This window comes from Podarcis gaigeae (genome assembly GCF_964106915.1).
Source record: "Podarcis gaigeae genome assembly, chromosome: 8".
Classification (NCBI taxonomy): domain Eukaryota; kingdom Metazoa; phylum Chordata; class Lepidosauria; order Squamata; family Lacertidae; genus Podarcis; species Podarcis gaigeae.
The window spans coordinates 71,704,102-71,722,884 of NC_139684.1; the positions used below are offsets into that span (position 1 = coordinate 71,704,102).

General features: G+C 45.8%; 1 protein-coding gene across 1 annotated transcript; it reads right to left on the bottom strand.

The window, feature by feature from the left end:
• Nucleotides 1–1,000: 1,000 nt before the first annotated feature.
• KRTAP16-1 (keratin associated protein 16-1) lies at nucleotides 1,001–10,223 on the bottom strand (the record flags this gene model as incomplete). Its single annotated transcript, XM_083752046.1, has 5 exons — nucleotides 1,001–1,051; nucleotides 1,389–1,628; nucleotides 4,505–4,692; nucleotides 5,090–6,697; nucleotides 9,041–10,223. 5 exons carry the CDS (start codon nucleotides 10,221–10,223, stop codon nucleotides 1,001–1,003), a joined length of 3,270 nt encoding a protein of 1,089 aa, XP_083608172.1.
• Nucleotides 10,224–18,783: the final 8,560 nt, after the last annotated feature.

Below are 18,783 nucleotides of genomic sequence, written 5' to 3' on the forward strand. Positions count from 1 at the left end.
AGCAGCATTCCCTCACTCGATGCCCTCCAGCTTTTTGGGACTCCAATTCCCATCTGCCCCAGCCAGTGTGGCCAATGGCGAGTGACGATGGGTGTTGGAGTCCCAACAACATCTGGAGGAATCCAGGTTTGCAAAGGCTGTGATGAAGCAAAACGCCAACATTTCTAGTGAGGTCAAACTTCTCTTTCAGGAAGTTTCTATTTAAAGAAGCAACTTGAGTTGTGATACTGACTAATAAAGTAGAATCATTTGTGATCACGTGACTTCCAGGTGACGTGAAACAAGATTTTTAAAAGAAAGTCCCTTGCATATCTCCAGGTTCAAAAAAGGATCAAGAAGACTTTGTAGCTGGAGACTTGCTGCCAGTCAAAACAGGCAATACTAGGCCAGGTGGGAAAATAATCTGACTTTTCATAAGGCAGCTTCTTATGTTTCTGTGGCTCAGTCAGAACACGTTTACTTAAAAACAACAACACTGAGAAAGGAGTAGGTCTGCATGAATCTGTCAGCTTCTCTTTTTTCTAGGCTTAAGTTCACTTTGCTGCATTTCTGCTTCACTTTGCAATTCGTTTCTTTTAAAAATAATGTTCTCACAAAGTTGTCAACATTTCATTGTGCATTTCTCCAAATATGCACATTTTTGCAAGCAGGTTTTTATAACAATGCATTTCACCGCTATTGGTGTTTTTATGCATGCTTTCCCCTAATGCCACATTTTCTGCCCTTTTTTTCGGTTGCAGAACTGCAATGCAAAATTCAGAGAATTGCAAATTTTGAAAGTGAGCTGTTTGAGTTTGCATATCATTTCAGAAAATGTGAACTTGGTAGGCTCGCATTAAAATATAAACAGAGCCATATTTATTCCTGATCTGTACGGATCCTTATACTTGGAATAGTCAAGTACTTTTGTGGGGAAGCACCCCGAGATGACAAATGCAGATTTGGAAAATCAGGGAGTGTCTGAAAAACTGTGAGAATAGCGCAGTAAAGAAGGATGGTTTCAGATAAGTGGATTCTGACAAAGGTAGATAGGAGACAAAATCTCCACCACCTTCAAATGCAGCAATTAAAAGAAAAAAGGTGTAGGAACCTGCTGGCCCTGCAGAGGCTGCTGAACCAATCTCTCTCTCTCTCTCTCTCTCTCTCTCTCTCTCTCTCTCTCTCGTAACCTACCCTGGAATGCTATAGTGAAGGACAGGTGTGTGAGAGAAATAAAATAAATAAGCAAACTGTAGCCCTCCAGTTGTTATTGGACTTCAGCTCCCATCAGCCCCAGCCAGCATGGCCAACAGTCTGAAATGAGTGGGAGTCCAGCAACAACTATAGATTCCCAACCCCTGGCGCCACTTCCTCAGTTTTAATAAAACCACACAGAGATGGGCTCTTACTCTGACAAGGCCATATTCGTACTTGACCATGGTGATGTTGGAGCCATAGACAGAGATGGTGACCTGGCTGACGAAAGAGAACCGGGAGTTCTTCTGGCTCTTGGTGTAGATATGGAAGAAAGGTAGAGCCGAAGTGGGTTGGCAGGTCTTAACCACGGTGTAAGTGCAGGTACCTTGGAAATCGTAGCTGCGTCCGTCAAAGGTGTGGTAGTGGGGTTGTCCAGAGGCCCAGCAGATTGACTGGGCAGGCGAAACAGACACACACTTGGGGACACCATTCACAACTTTACAGGTTGTCCCTCTCTTGCAGTGAATTGTGCGGCATGCTTGTGCTGCTACTGGCACACATTTGGGCCGTCCATTTATAACTTGACATACAGTTCCCCTTTGGCAATGGGTACTATGGCAGGAGCTCGGCAGAGGGACGCACTGGGGCCAGGCATTCACAATCTGACAGACAGTCCCCACACTGCAGCGGAATTTGTCACAGGAAGGTGGGTTGTGCACACATTGGGGGAATCCATTAACAAGCCGACACACAGTCCCCACTTGACAATGTACAGAAGCACAAGAAGGTGCTGCTGCTGGAACACATGTTGGCCGGCCATGTGCAATCTGGCACACCATTCCCTGTGCACAGTGAGTTTTGTTGCAGGAAGACAGAATGGGTACACAAGTTGGCAAGCCACTGATGACCTCACAAACAGTCCCTCTTTGACAATGTGCTCTGTCGCAGGATGGTGGGACAGCAACACATCTGGGCCAGTAGTCCACAATTTTACAAACTGTCCCATATTGGCAATGGAAGTGGTCACAGGAAGGAGGGCTCGGAACACATTGGGGCCAACCGGAAATCATGTGACACACTGTCCCTGCACTGCAACTGAATTTTGCACAGGAAAGTGGGCTAGGAACACATTGGGGCCCACCAAAAACCTTTTGACATACAGTCCCGACGTTGCAGCTGACATTTCCACAGGAGGGTGGGATGGGAACACATGTGGGCCAACCAGAAACAATTTGACACATAGTCCCTGCACTGCAGCTAAATTGGTCACAGGAGGGTGAGATTGTAACACATCTGGGCCAACCATAAGCCATTTGACACACAGTCCCTGCACTGCAGCTGACATTTCCACAAAATTGTGAACTGGAATGGGGAACGCATTTGGGCCAACCACTACTGATCTCACATACAGTCCCTTCTTTGCAATGGAACTTGTCACAGGAAGGCGAGATGGAAATACACCTTGGATGCCCTTCATATATCTCACACACAGTCCCTGCATGACAGCTGATTTTTTCACAAGCAGGTGGGCTCATACGGGCAACACATTTGGGCCAACCACTGCTGATTTCACAAACTGTCCCTTCTTTGCAATGGAACTTGTCACAGGAAGGCGAGACGGAAATGCATCTTGGATGCCCTTCGTATATCTCACACTTGGTCCCTGCACTGCAGCTGAATTTTTCACAGGACAAGCTGGAATGGGGAACACACTTAGGCCAACCACTACTGATTTCACAAACTGTCCCTTCTTTGCAGTGGAACTTGTCACAGGAAGGCGATATGGAAATACATCTTGGATGCCCTTCGTATATCTCACACTTGGTCCCTGCACTGCAGCTGAATTTTTCACAAGAGGACAAGCTTTGACGGGGAACACATTTGGGCCAACCACTACTGATCTCACATACAGTCCCTTCTTTGCAATGGAACTTGTCACAGGAAGGCGATACGGAAATACATCTTGGATGCCCTTCATATATCTCACACTTGGTCCCTGCACTGCAGCTGAATTTTTCACAGGAGGACAAGCTGGAATGGGGAACACATTTAGGCCAACCACTACTGATTTCACAAACTGTCCCTTCTTTGCAGTGGAACTTGTCACAGGAAGGCGATATGGAAATACATCTTGGATGCCCTTCGTATATCTCACACTTGGTCCCTGCACTGCAGCTGAATTTTTCACAAGAGGAGAAGCTTTGACGGGGAACACATTTGGGCCAACCACTACTGATCTCACATACAGTCCCTTCTTTGCAATGGAACTTGTCACAGGAAGGCGATACAGAAATACATCTTGGATGCCCTTCATATATCTCACACTTGGTCCCTGCACTGCAGCTGAATTTTTCACAGGAGGACAAGCTGGAATGGGGAACACATTTAGGCCAACCACTACTGATTTCACAAACTGTCCCTTCTTTGCAGTGGAACTTGTCACAGGAAGGCGAGATGGAAATGCATCTTGGATGCCCTTCGTATATCTCACACTTGGTCCCTGCACTGCAGCTGAATTTTTCACAGGACAAGCTGGAATGGGGAACACACTTAGGCCAACCACTACTGATTTCACAAACTGTCCCTTCTTTGCAGTGGAACTTGTCACAGGAAGGCGATATGGAAATACATCTTGGATGCCCTTCGTATATCTCACACTTGGTCCCTGCACTGCAGCTGAATTTTTCACAAGAGGACAAGCTTTGACGGGGAACACATTTGGGCCAACCACTACTGATCTCACATACAGTCCCTTCTTTGCAATGGAACTTGTCACAGGAAGGCGAGATGGAAATACATCTTGGATGCCCCTCGTATATCTCACACTTGGTCCCTGCACTGCAGCTGAATTTTTCACAGGAGGACAAGCTGGAATGGGGAACACATTTAGGCCAACCACTACTGATTTCACAAACTGTCCCTTCTTTGCAGTGGAACTTGTCACAGGAAGGCGATATGGAAATACATCTTGGATGCCCTTCGTATATCTCACACTTGGTCCCTGCACTGCAGCTGAATTTTTCACAAGAGGACAAGCTTTGACGGGGAACACATTTGGGCCAACCACTACTGATCTCACATACAGTCCCTTCTATGCAATGGAACTTGTCACAGGAAGGCGAGATGGAAATACATCTTGGATGCCCTTCATATATCTCACACTTGGTCCCTGCACTGCAGCTGAATTTTTCACAGGAGGACAAGCTGGAATGGGGAACACATTTAGGCCAACCACTACTGATTTCACAAACTGTCCCTTCTTTGCAATGGAACTTGTCACAGGAAGGCGATATGGAAATACATCTTGGATGCCCTTCGTATATCTCACACTTGGTCCCTGCACTGCAGCTGAATTTTTCACAAGAGGAGAAGCTTTGACGGGGAACACATTTGGGCCAACCACTACTGATTTCACAAACTGTCCCTTCTTTGCAGTGGAACTTGTCACAGGAAGGCGATATGGAAATACATCTTGGATGCCCTTCGTATATCTCACACTTGGTCCCTGCACTGCAGCTGAATTTTTCACAAGAGGACAAGCTTTGACGGGGAACACATTTGGGCCAACCACTACTGATTTCACAAACTGTCCCTTCTTTGCAATGGAACTTGTCACAGGAAGGCGAGATGGAAATACATCTTGGATGCCCCTCGTATATCTCACACTTGGTCCCTGCACTGCAGCTGAATTTTTCACAAGAGGACAAGCTGTGACGGGGAACACATTTGGGCCAACCACTACTGATTTCACAAACTGTCCCTTCTTTGCAATGGAACTTGTCACAGGAAGGTGAGATGGAAATACACCTTGGATGCCCTTCATATATCTCACACACAGTTCCTGTATTGCAGGTGAATTTTTCACACGAGTTTCTAATGGGAATGCAGGTGGGCCAGTCATCAACTAATTTACAAAGTGTTCCTTCTTTGCACTGGATTTTGTCACAAGAGGCTGGGATTGGAACACACATTGGCCAACCATCTATAATTTCACAAGTAGTCCCATCCCTGCAGCCGAGTTTGTCACAGGTGGGTGGGATAGGCACACACTGAGGCCAACCATCAACCATTTTACAAGTTGTCCCCTCACTGCAATGGATTTTGTCACAGGACGGTTGGATTGCTGTGCACTGGGGCCAACCTTGTATGATTTTACAAACGGTCCCTTGTCTACAGTAGATGTTTTCACAGGAGTGAGGGGCTGGAACACATTCTGGCCATCCGTTAACTGTTTTACAGATGGTTCCCACTTTACATTGCAACTTGTCACAGGTGGGAGGGATGGGAATGCATTTGGGCCTTCCGTCAATGAATTTGCAAACAGTCCCCTCTGCGCATTTTGTTTTCTGACATGAAGATGGCAAAGGCACACACGTGGGCCAGTTATGCACTATTTCACATACAGTTCCTTGTCTGCATTTATATCTGTCACAGGAAAGCGGGATGGGTATGCATGTTGGCTTGCCATCAACCATTTCACACACGGCCTCTTCTGTGCAAACAAAGGACGCACACGACGTTGGTTTTTCTGGGATGCATGTTGGCCAGCCATTGACAATATCACACACTGTTCCCGTTTTGCATTCAGTATTCTCACAGGAGTGCGGCAGGGGCACGCAGCTGGGCCACCCATTCACCATTTCGCAGACATTTCCCACTGCGCACTGGATTTTGTCACAGGATATTATGGTGGGCACACACTTGGGCATGCCATCGGTGATCTCACAGATTGTCCCTTCTTTGCAGTGAATCGTGCCACAGGAAGGGGCAATGGGCACGCAGGCAGGAATCCCATTAGCTGTCTTACATACTGTCCCCTGCTTGCAGTGAACTTTGTCACAGGACGGTAGGACGGGTACACACCTGGGCAAGTTGTTCACAGTCTTGCATTCAGTGCCAGCCACACAATTTAAATTGGCACAGGATGGCCCTGGGACACACTTAGGCCAACCATCCACAATATTACACACAGTCCCTTGCTCGCAGACAGTATGCAGGCAGGATGGCGGCAATCGGACACACGTCGGGTAGCCATCGATCACTTCACACATGGCCCCTTTATCACAAAGAAGGACACCGCATGATGCTGTTACCGGGACACATTTAGGCTGACCATGGACAACCTCGCATTCAGTCCCAACTTCACATTGGACTTTGTGGCAGGAAGGCTGGTGGGGCACACACTGGGGCCAGCCATTGATGAGGCTGCACACTGTTCCTGGCTTGCATTGAGTATTCTCACAGGATGCCGGTGCTGGGATACATTTAGGGAAGCCATCAGCTAGGTCACATATTGACCCTTCTTGGCACTGGACTTGATGACAAGATGGTGGGTGAGGGACACACCTGGCATGGCCCTCTACTATCTTGCACACTGTCCCCTCTTGGCATTGGATGGTATTGCAGGTCTGAGGTTCTGGGACGCATTGTGGCTGATTGTGCGTAATGCTGCATACGTATCCCTTTCCACAACTCGTTCCACTGCAGGGGATGGGATGAGGGCTCAGTGGAGGCAGGGCTGCTAGAAAACACAAAGAATCACTGAGGGTAAATGGAAGAGCTACCAGTACAGAAATATCTTGGAAGGCCCAGAAAGACATGAAAGAGAAAATGAAATAATAGGCTATGAAATAATGCCCTGTTCCACAGAATCTCAAAGCCTGTCCCCCACCACCAACCATTTCTGTACATCATGGGTGAGGAACCTGTGGCCTTCCAGATGTTGTTGGGCATCAGCTCCCATCAGCCCAAGCCAAGCATGACTGGTGGAAAGGGATCATGGGAGTGCAGGTTTCTTCATATAGCACTGTCCTCCCTTCTTTCCTCCCATATCAACCTACCTGTGCACTCAGATAATCAGAGAAGGCTCTTTGTGTTCAGCCCTAAGGAGAAGTAGGTCATGTAAGTACAAACGCACCTAGAAACACAGCAAGCGGCCTCCTACAAAGTCAGACCATTGGCCCAACCAGCTCAGTATTGTCCACACTGACTGGATGTGGCTCTGCAAAGGTTTCAGATAGGGAGTCTTTCCCGGCCTTACCAGGAGAAACCAAGGATTGAGCTTGGGACCTTCTGCATTCAAAGCAGTTCTTCAAGCACTTCCACTTTGCCTTTGCCTTACACTTTTGGTGCCTCTCACTCCCTTGCTAGCTGGCTGATCAGCTGGAACTGTTGCTTGCAGAAGGTGGTCAGTTCTAGGCCATTTGCAGATTGTGCCTATGTTCCAGGCACCTTGGCACCTCTGCTTACAAGAGTCAGGTAACAGGAATTGGGTAGGGCCCTGCAGCTCTGCTGCCAAGGAAAGCAGATTGTTCTGGACTAGGTGAGCAAATGGTCCGACATGTCATAAGATCACTTCTGTTTCCCTTTTTTGCCAAATTGCGTGATGTACTTGTGCTCTTCAACCTTGGGTCCCCAGCTGTTGTTGAACTACAACTGCCATCATCCAAAGACGGCTGGGGATGATGAGATATGGGATACAGCAATATCTGGACACCCAAGATGGGAGAACACAGTGCTGCATGACACTATTCTCAGACTTCCATAATTCCCTTACTAAAGCAGCCTAAATGTTCCAAAGCAGCAGTTTAATCCTTTGATCACTCACTTGTCCGAGAGAATCCAGAAAATGGAATTGCCAGTCTATTGCATTCCACTGCTTTCTGTGTTCCCCACCCACCTTTTTCAGACCTGATTTGCATCGATTTTTAAAATTAAAAATGCAACAGAAGTGCACAGGTAATGTTATTGAATCTTTTCAGGGCTAATGCCCTTTTAATTAGAAATTTTCTTTTTGGATCTTATGCTTCCTGCTCAGTAGGGATATGGCATTATAGATTTATTTTATTTTGAAAATTTATAGACTGCTTGGTTTGTGTGTGTGTGTGTGTGTGTAGGCTGTGCACAATATTCAGTGAAAGTGAACATGTAATAAAATCATTAAGCAAATCAGAAGTACATTTAACATTGAATTTCTTAGCTCCTGTTCTCTCAAGGGAGGCAAGCTTTGCTCATTGGTTTGCTCTCATTCTTTTTCTTTTCTTTTCTTTTTGTCAACTGCAATTTATAAAAAAAGAAAGAAGTGAGGAAATGAAGAATCAAAGCCCCTCTGATTAGAACAAGAACTAATTAATTAAGAAGCTTTTAAGAGGCAATTCCTCTCTAATACTACAGTTGGTAGGAGCCACATAGAGGGAACTTCTTCATAAAATTGTAGGGATATTTACAGAATGAGGCCTCTGAATAAACATTACTGTAGGATCTGGGCCTTGCTGGTGGGCAGGATCCCCCCCCCCAAGCCAGAACTCATTAGAACTCAGCTCCGGCACCTTTCAGGTGGGTGCCATTGCCATTGTAAGAGAATGAGGGAGGCGTTCATGGTGAATTCTGTCACCTCTTTTTCTAGAAAAATAGCATTGCTGGTGGGCTTTGCTAAATTTAGTAACAGCATTAAATACTGCATGGAATGACCATTTTAATCCCTCTTCCAGCAGATTGGGTACAAGCAATGCCTTAGCAGTGCTAAATGGCTCTAGTGCAGAAGCAAACTTTGCCTTAATTGTGCTCAAACTGAAAAAGACACAGTAGCTCCTGCACCAGAGACTGGACACTGGTGGTCTTCCAATAGTTGCTGAACTACAACTCTTGCCATCCCTGTTCATTGGCCATGTAGTTGAGAGTTGGAGTCCAACAACATATGGAAGGCCGCAGCTTCCTTACCTCTGGGATATGGTGATATAGGTTAAGAAGAAGAAATAGATATGGCAGCTGGAGATGACTTTGAGATCTTGGATACATCAGGGGAACTCTGGATGTGCAGCATGTAACAGGAAGGATGGAAAGGAGGAAGGAAGGCAGGACTTACAATGGATGGCAAAGGCCACAGAGCCATAGCTATTGTGTGGGGCGACCCCAATGCTCAGAAGGCTGAAGGTAGACTTGGGGTGTTCTACAAAGTGCATTGCCTGGTGCCCACTGAAGATGAACTCAGTCCAGGAGTAGGAAGTGCCTGGTATGACCCGCCAGTGTGCATAATGCAGTGGTTGCTTGTCTAAGGTAATGCTCTGGCACGTTCTGCTCTCTGCAACAATGAGTCCCAGGTTGTGGAAGCCTTCCTGACCCAGGATGCCGTAGGATTTGGAGTAGTCAGACATTGCAGGGACACCAGAGAGGAAGGGGTCATAGGGAACACCCTCTTTGACCCCTCCTGTGGCGTAGAACAGCACTTGGACACCCACATTGGAAGAGATGTACAGGGGCTTTTGGCCTCTCACTTCAACTGCAATCACCTGCCCATCTTGCAAATGGTGCTTGGCATAATGGGTGCCAGAACGGACTTGGAGGTGTGTTGTCTGGCAAGCAGCCACATAGGCCACATCGTAATTAGTCTGGAAGGGCAGTGGGGCTACCAAGAATTCTTTGCCCCATTTCCGGGTGGGCAGCAGCTGCTCAGAAACATGCTGGCAATTGTCATGTGCCCAAATGCAGCTGTGGCCAGACAAGACTACAACTGGCTTGTGAGAGACCACTTTGGTGCCAGAAAGGTCCTGGTGGCTTTGGATTTGGACAGCTTGGTAAGCTTCAAGGGAGACAACGAGCTTGCTTCCTGGCCCATAAGTCACCCCATGGAAAGTCACTTGGCCGGTGACATAGATGAAGACTTGAGTAGGGTCCTGGCTGGATACCACGGAGAACTCCTGGAAGCCCTTGGAAGGCTCTCCAGAAGGTGTCACCACATAGTGAGTATTCCCAAGTAAATACCTGGGGTAGACAACTGTGGTGGCAACTGAGTTGGGTTTGGAGCTAAGTGAGAGGACCGTGACATCATGGGAGGCCCTGACAATGACGGCAGAGTGGAATTTGTTGCTTCCAACCATTTCGACGTTACTTGGCAACTGTACTGGCACGGTCTCACCACGCTTGACAGCAAAGTCCCTCAGGAACTTGGTCTTGTAGACGGCAACAGTGACAGAGGTGCCGTCTTTTAGGCCAGTGACGAAGAGTTTGAAACTGCCATCCTCAAAGCTTTTCTGCAACCCATTCTGCATGAAGGCTGTTATGAAGTGCTTTCCTTGGGTTCGCCCAGAAACTCTACCTAAAGAGATGAGAGAGGGATGCATTTGCTGAAATAATTGAAAATCAAAATGGCTCTCAAGCCTCTCTGAAGGCAGAATCAAGCTGAAGGTCCATATATCCCAGCCTCCTGTTCTCCAATGCCTATGGGAAGACAGCGAGCTATACTGTTTTCAGGGGCTGCTAAATCATTTTTATTCTAGCAAGCCTATCCAGGTATGTAACTGCAACATTTGTAATAATTACTGGTTTTATTTTGTACATTATTATTATTATTATTATTATTATTATTATTATTATTATGGCTTACTAGTCACTTGTTACCTAAAGAGCTCAAAGTGACTTGCATGGTTTTTTTTAGACTGTTTTGTTTTGTAAACAAGTTACAGGTCTTTTGTTCTAGCAAGAGGTATATCAATTTTGTTAAATAAACAATAGTGAGTGCAACATAGATTGCAGGTTGCACATGGGCCCCAAAGCACTTTAATCTATAGTTTTCTGTTAGAACACAAAAGTTTATAGCCATGACTATACTTACCACACAGAAGAGCGATCCAGGCCCATAGAAGCAACATTTTGATCATACTTCAGCCTGGAATGTAAAAATATAAAACATCTATTGGAATTCCGGAATAAGCTGTATTCAGCACTAACGTTGGGTTATTCTTGGTTCCATACCCTCCAACATTTCTCCATTGAAAATAGGGATGCCCCATTTCATAATGATAATTGTACTATTTACACCCCACACATCTAACTGGGTAGCCCCACCCACTCTGGGCAGCGTCCAACATATATAAAAACATAATAAAACATTAAACATTTTTATTTTTATTTTTTAAAAATAATATTTATTAAGAGTTTAAAAATTACAAAAGGAAGAAAAAGAATTAAACAATACAATACAATACAAAAACAAAACCACTACATATACATAACAAAACAAAGCATAAACAATTAAAAACACATCAAATACTTTCAAAATCTTATCTTTCGTTTACTTGTTTCAGCGACCTCCTCGCACCTCCCTTTTTTGTATTCCTCTTCAATTAACTGTTTCAGCAAATCCTTTCCATCTTCCTTAGTTTTCTGTCCTATAATTTATCTTAACACATTCTAACCTTATTTTTCCCTTTAATCCATTAACAATCTATTTGTACTTAATTCTTTATAACATTTCTGCTAAAGCCATATAACTTCATTCCAACATCTTTCTAACATTCATTAATTTTACAATATTTCTGTAGATAATCTTTAAATTTCTTCCAATCCTCTTCCAACGACTCTTCTCCCTGGTCTCGGATTCTCCCAGTCATTTCAGCCAGTTTCATGTAGTCCATCAACTTCATCTGCCATTCTTCCTGGGTGGGTAAATCTTGTGTCTTCCAATACTTTGCAATGAGTATTCTTGCTGCTGCTGTTGCATACATAAAGAAAGTTCTATCCTTCTTTGGCACCAATTGGCCGACATTAAACATTTTTAAAAAACCCTTCCCTAGACAGGATTGCTTTCTGATGGCTCAGGGGTCGGATAACTCCATACCGTCCAACATTTCTCCAATGAAAATAGGGACATCCTAAGGAAAAGTGGAACATTCTAGGATCAAATCAGAAACTGGGATGGTTTCTCTAAATCAAGGATGTCCCTGGAAAATAGGGAAACTTGGAAGGTTTGCGGTTTTTCCACATGGGGGAGCACTTTTGATAATGTTTGCGCCACTGAGGCACAAACTACACCAGTAAGGCTCACTGACCATAATGGGGCTTACTTCTGAGTAAACACAAACTGTATCAGTAAAATCCTGTGTATGTTTATTCAGAAGTGGTCCCAATGTGTTCCGTGAGACTCAGACCCTCCAAGTATTTTCCTGGGACAGTCCCAGATTTACAGAAGCCATCCTCGTTTCTGATTTCATCCCAGAATATCCCGCTTTTCCTTAGGACGTCCCTACTTTCATCGAAGAAACATTGAAGCTTATGGTATGGTGTCTCTATTTCATCTGAGAAATGTTGGGAGGGAATAGAGTTATGCAACCCCAGAGCCATGTGATGGTAGTCCTGCATAGGAAAGTTTTTTGTCCCCCCCTCCCATGTCTAATGTTTTATTATGTTTTTATAGATGTTGGAAACCACCCAGAGCGGCTGGGGCAGCCCAGGCAGATGGACGGGGTATAAATAGGAAAATTCTTATTCTTATTTTTATTATGTACAGTGGTACCTCGGGTTACAGACGCTTCAGGTTACAGACTCTGCTAACCCAGAAATAATACCTCAGGCTAAGAACTTTGCTTCAGGATGAGAACAGAAATCCTGCAGCAGCGGTACGGCAGCAGTGGGAGCCCCCATTAGCTAAAATGGAACCTCAGGTTAAGAACAGTTTCAGGTTAAGAATGGACCTCCAGAATGAATTAAGTTCTTAACCTGAGGTACCACTGTAATAGGACATCCCTATTTTCTTTGGAGAAATATTGGAGGATATGTAGGACTTCCTCCCTAGTAAGAGTGTTTGGGATCTCAGCCTAATACCTTACCTTTTCTGAGATGAGAACAGATACAGAAAAGAAGCCTCCTTGAGCTGTGGATGGACAATCAATTCCTTATGGAAACAGAACATTCCCTGCCCCTTTGCACTACTCTGGCACTGACCCAGAACTATGACTAGCAGCTTCATATATGTGCAAACATAAAGTGGGGGAAGAGGGTTGCTGTAGGGGGAAATAGCCTGTCCACTGTTCCCAATTGTAGCATAGCCTCCAACATTTCTCTGATCAAAATTGGGGCGTCCTAAGGAAAAGGGAGGGACGCGGGTGGCGCTGTGGGTAAAACCTCAGTGCCTAGGACTTGCCGATCGCATGGTCGGCAGTTTGAATCCCCGCGGCGGGGTGAGCTCCCGTCTTTCGGTCCCAGCTCCTGCCCACCTAGCAGTTTGAAAGCACTCTTAAGTGCAAGTTTATAAATAGGTACCGCTTTATAGCGGGAAGGTAAACGGTGTTTCCGTGTGTTGCGCTGGTGCCGGCTCGCCAGAGCAGCTTCGTCACGCTGGCCACGTGACCCAGAGGTGTCTGCGGACAGCGCTGGCTCCCGGCTTCTTAAGTAAGATGGGCGCACAACCCTAGAGTCGGACACGACTGGCCCGTACGGGCAGGGGTACCTTTACCTTTTACAAGGAAAAGGGGGATCAAATAAGAAACTAGGATGGCTTCTGTAAATCCAAGACAATCTCTAGAAAATAGGGATACAGTGATACCTCGGGTTACAGGCACTTCAGGTTACAGACACTTCAGGTTACAGACTCTGCTAACCCAGAAATAGTACCTCGGGTTAAGAACTTTGCTTCAGGATGAGAACAGAAATCACATGGCAGTGGTGCAGCGGCAGCGGGAGGCCCCATTAGCTAAAGTGGTACCTCAGGTTAAGGACAGTTTCAGTTAAGAACAGACCTCCAGAATGAATTAAGTTCTTAACCCAAGGTACCACTGTACTTGGAAGTTCTGTTGTAGTACTTGTGTGGGCCAGGCACCCCTCCCCCCACGTCCAGAAAGAACAGACAGAACAACATCACTTGGGCTTAAATCAGGCCAAAACTTTATCGATTCCAGATGTAAAGGTTTGGTATAGGCATTGGGTATAAAAATTGCACCTCCAGCCCACCTGCTGGGGTATACGTTTTGGGGTCAACCCGAGGCGAAGTGGTCCTATGGCACATATCAAGTAGGAACCCCCTGAGGCATTGCCGCCTTGAGGAGTGCTATGACCCTAACCTCTGCCTGGGCGTCTGGACAGAAGCAACTTCCACTGGATCCCTTCAAGGGGATAACCCTGGAAGACTGGAGGGGCAGGCAGAGGCTACAACCTCCCATCCACCAAAGAGTAAGGCTTACCCAATGCCTAGCCACCAAAGATGCGACAATTGCAATGAGACAGGCAAAACCAAGGGAAACAGCCAATTAGCCCAATGGACAAATTCCTGCCTGGTCTCAGATACAGTGGTACTTCAGGTTACAGACGCTTTGGGTTACAAACTCCGCTAACCAGGAAGTGGTTGCTCCAGGTTAAGAACTTTGCCCCAGGATAAGAACGGAAATCACGCACTAGCAGAGCAGCGGCAGCAGGAGGCCACATTAGCAAAAGCGCGCCTCCGGTTAAGAACTGTTTCAGGTTAAGAACGGACCTCCGGAACGAATTAAGTTCTTAACCCGAGGTACCACTGTACAACAACCAACAAATATTCCATAGCAAGGTCAAGTACACAGCATGTAAAGCCAAGGCATAGGGAAGTGGGTAGGAGATCTGACGAGGAACTGCACGAGGAGGTGGATGCTGGCTGCCAATATATACCCCAGAGGCAGATCAGAGTGAAGCCTACTGTCTTCGTCCAATCTGGATGGAGCTAGCCAAGCAGTCTGCTCGTGATTGACCAATTTGTGGGCAGGCTATGATCCACTTCTCTGACTGGTGCAAGGTCCATTTTGGGGTTGCACCAGCCGGGGACCCCCCCCCCCCGCACAATAGGCTGCTCCTGATCGGATCCTGATGCGGGAAGGCACCGTCTTCAATGTTGCCTAACGAACAAGGGCAAGGAGTCTTCCCCACGTCTCATGCAAGTCAGTGAAGGGATGAGATTGGCTGGATCAGATTTTAAGTAGCTTCTGGTCAAGTCAATTTTACGATCGCAGAAAAAGGATAGGAAGGAGGAATGCTATTGACCATGTTGGAGTGAAGAAGCTCATGCTTTTCCAAGTTATTAACAATTTACAAATAAGAGCAAGTTCTTTGGAGATATATGGTATGCATTTAAAGTGCTACATGTACATGAGTAAATCTACACCATCTTAGTAAAGGTAAAGGGACCCCTGACTATTAGGTCCAGTCGTGGACGACTCTGGGGTTGTGGCACTCATCTCGCTTTACTGGCCGAGGGAGCCGGCGTACAGTTTCCGGGTCATGTGGCCAGCATGACTAAACCACTTCTGGCAAACCAGAGCAGTGCACGGAAACACCGTTTACCTTCCCGCCGGAGCAGTACCTATTTATCTACTTGCACTTTGATGTGCTTTCGAACTGCTAGGTTGGCAGGAGCAGGGACCGAGCAACAGGAGCTCACCCCATCGCGGGGATTTGAACCACCAACCTTCTGATTGGCAAGTCCTAGGCTCTGTGGTTTAACCCACAGCGCCACCCCAGTCCCACACCATCTTACTTCACTGTATTAAAAAAAAATTTTTAAGAAAAAAATATGAAGCATTTTAAAATGCTCTAGGGATGGTTTTTGTGTTGTGTGGTTTGTTTGTTTTGGGTGTGTGTATGACTAATGATATAGATTAGAGGTGTGCATCAGGTTCAGATGAATCCAACATCCCGAGCCACATCAATCTGATTCAGAGAGATTTGAGAGGCATCCAAGCTAAAGCAGCTTCCCTTTCACACCAAACAATCTGGATCATCCTGAAGCCTCACAAACCATTCAGAGTTTCGGAGGCAACGGGAGAGGCAAACCGTGTGCCAGCAAAAAGTGACAATGTTTCTCCTCAAACTTTCCATATAAGGAAAAGAAAAAAAAAACTAGAATGGGACAAATGCAGAGGGAGAGAGATTAGTGGTGTACTTTTGTGACTGACAGCTTTGGCTTCCAACTGGAGAATAGTTTACTCAGGGGCTCTCTTTTTTACTTTTGATCACAGAGCGAAGGGAATTTGAACAAGGTTGCTCCTATACCAGCTGCTGCCTGTTCAGCAGGAGACTACAGCTGACAACTCCCCGAGTAGGCATGTGAAGTCCACCAAGTCCGAAAAACCTAGGTCAATCCAACCAAGCATGTTTCCCCTGGCTGCTTGGTAGAGCAGAAGGTAAGGCATCCCTTCCTGCTAAAGACAGTGGACGACCTGGGCATCTCAAATTTCAGCAGTGCTCTGTGCGACATCAAAATTCACCCCCCGCCTTTTCCATTCAACATGACAGTTGCAGCGTCCCCTGTCGAGCCACTGAGGCTCCATGCCCAGTGTGACCGAACTGGTTGGGCTCTCTTAAAGTTGCCTCTTTTAATGATGATGCCTTCACAGTAGCTTTGAGTAACTGTGCCACTGGCTCAATGCATGCATAAAACCCCAGATTCAACCTATGCAACCTATGGAGTCAGGCCATTGGATCAGCTAGCTCTGTAATGTCTACGCTGACTGACAGAGGCTCTCCAGACGGAGGTATTTTCCAGTCCTACCTAGAGATGCTAGGATTGGCCCTGGGGCAATCTACATACAAAGCAGATGTCCTACCAGCGAGTCACAACCCTTCTCCAAGTAGTGCTGAGAATGGCTGGAACTCTGGAGAGCCACTGCCAGTCAGTGTCGGAAGTACAGAGGTAGGTGGACCAGTTTGTTCTGCCTTGGTATAGGGCAGCTTGCTATGTTCTGAATAAGCAACTAGGGAAGCATAACTGGTGAGGGAAAGAACTGGCCATGCCACCTTTCTCCTGCAGCATAATGGAAAACCCCGTGGTGAGCTAGGCTGCCCGCTCTGAACCAAAGAGTGAGAAGGTCACATCCTGTTTTACTGAAAGAATATACTGTATTTTTCGCTCCATAAGATGCACTTTTTTCCTCTTAAAAAGTAAGGGGCAATGTCTGTGTGTCTTATGGAGCGAATGTGTGGTCCTGGAGCCAAATTGCCCAGGGGAGAAAAGCAGACCATGCCTTTTTTTTTTTTTTTTTGAAAGAGGGAAGTGGGTGTTGAAACAAAGCCGCTGATTGTTTGCCGATTGGGGAGAGAGATAAGGGACGCTAGAGATAAAGGAGGCTGCCTGGGAGGGGGGGAGGTAAAGACAGCAAACTTGCAAAGGGGGGAAACAGGAAGACTAAAGCAATAAGGAGAGAAATTTGAAGAAAAGGAGGAGCAAAAAACTGCTCCAGCTAAGGTAAAGACACTAAGGCAAACAAGAGGGAAGAGAGTGTTGAAAGGAAACAACTGATCGGTGGGATCGGGAGACAGATAAGGGATGCTAGCGGAGGCTGCCTGGGAGGGGGGATGTAAAAGCCCATGAATCCTCAAGATTTTTACATTGGGTCACCCCAAATTCACTATCAGATCAAATAGCATGTCCATGGCTACAGCCTGCACCAAAAAAATCACACACCCACTGTTTCCTGGGGCTGCAATGGTGCAAAAACGTGGTTACAAAGCACGGATCCACATGCATTCTCAGGATTTTTGCATTGGGTCACCCCAAATTCACCGTCAGATCACATGTCTGTGGCCACAGCATGAACCACAAAAATCATACATCCACTGTTTTGTTCAGAATATTTTTTTTCTTGTTTTCCTCCTCTAAAAACTAGGTGCGTCTTATGGTCAGGTGCATCTTATGGAGCGAAAAATACGGTAGGTGGAGGGGTACTTTGTGGGACTTTCAAGAACACACAAGTAGGGGTTTAGGTTGCACCAAACACACCGGGTTTGGTGTTCAGCACCGCCGCATGGAAAAAAGTACAGCCGTACCTTGGAACCTGAACGTCGCAATCCTGGAAATGAGTGTTCCGGTTTGTGAATGTTCTTTGGAGCCCGAACGTCCAGTGTGGCTTCTGCGGCTTCCGATTGAGCCAATCGGAAGTCAAGCCTTGGTTGTCAAACATTTTTGGAAGTTTTATGGCCTTCTGGAATGGATTCTGTTCAACAACCAAGGTACGACTGTACTGCAAATTTCTCACTGAAGAGGGACAGAGAATCCCTTTTAAAAACACCCCGCATTTCAAAGGCTCAGCATGCATTGTAAGATGTCCACAAGAGTCCATCTCATATTTTCTCAAGAGGGTGTTAATCACCCATTCCATCAAGGATGAAACACTTAAAAGTTTTTTTCTGTCGTGCAGGGTATTGACTTAATGGTACCTCTATGGTGTATGCATACAAACTGGCCACCAAACCAAAGCAATGGGGGAGCAAATTTTTTTGGTGCCCATCCTTCTGAAATTAGAGGGGCACCTCTATGACATGTGCCTCTTTCATGCAAATTGGTCACAAAACAATGATTAAGTGAATTAAGCAAAGATTAAGTGAATAGTGTGTTTTTAAACCACCGTGAAACTGTAAAGGCTGCCCTTGCAGGAAAAATACAGCAGAACCTCTCCTGAAATTTCATCTAGTTCGGCCACAAATAGAGAAAAGTTATAGATGGCCCCTAATTTTTTTTTAAAAGAAAGCTAAATGCAATTGTTTAAGCAGCTTTAATATCTACAATTTTACCGCATGCAGTTGTTATCTATTTATAATTCTATTGTGAAATTGCTCTGTGATGCTTCTTAGGAAGCGATTCATAAATGAAATAAATATTAATATTAAAATGTACTTTTAATGAAACTGTACCATAAAGTTTGGAAAAGTTTGTAGTCTGATTGATAGCTGCATTACAACCTGCATATAATCTTGGAACTAGTGAATTAGATTGGTTTGCTTTAAAATGTGAACCAAATGTATTTCTCCTCCATCCCCGCCACTCCCCCCCCCCCACTTATAAGATCTGTTCCTTCCTACCTTGGTTGACTTAGT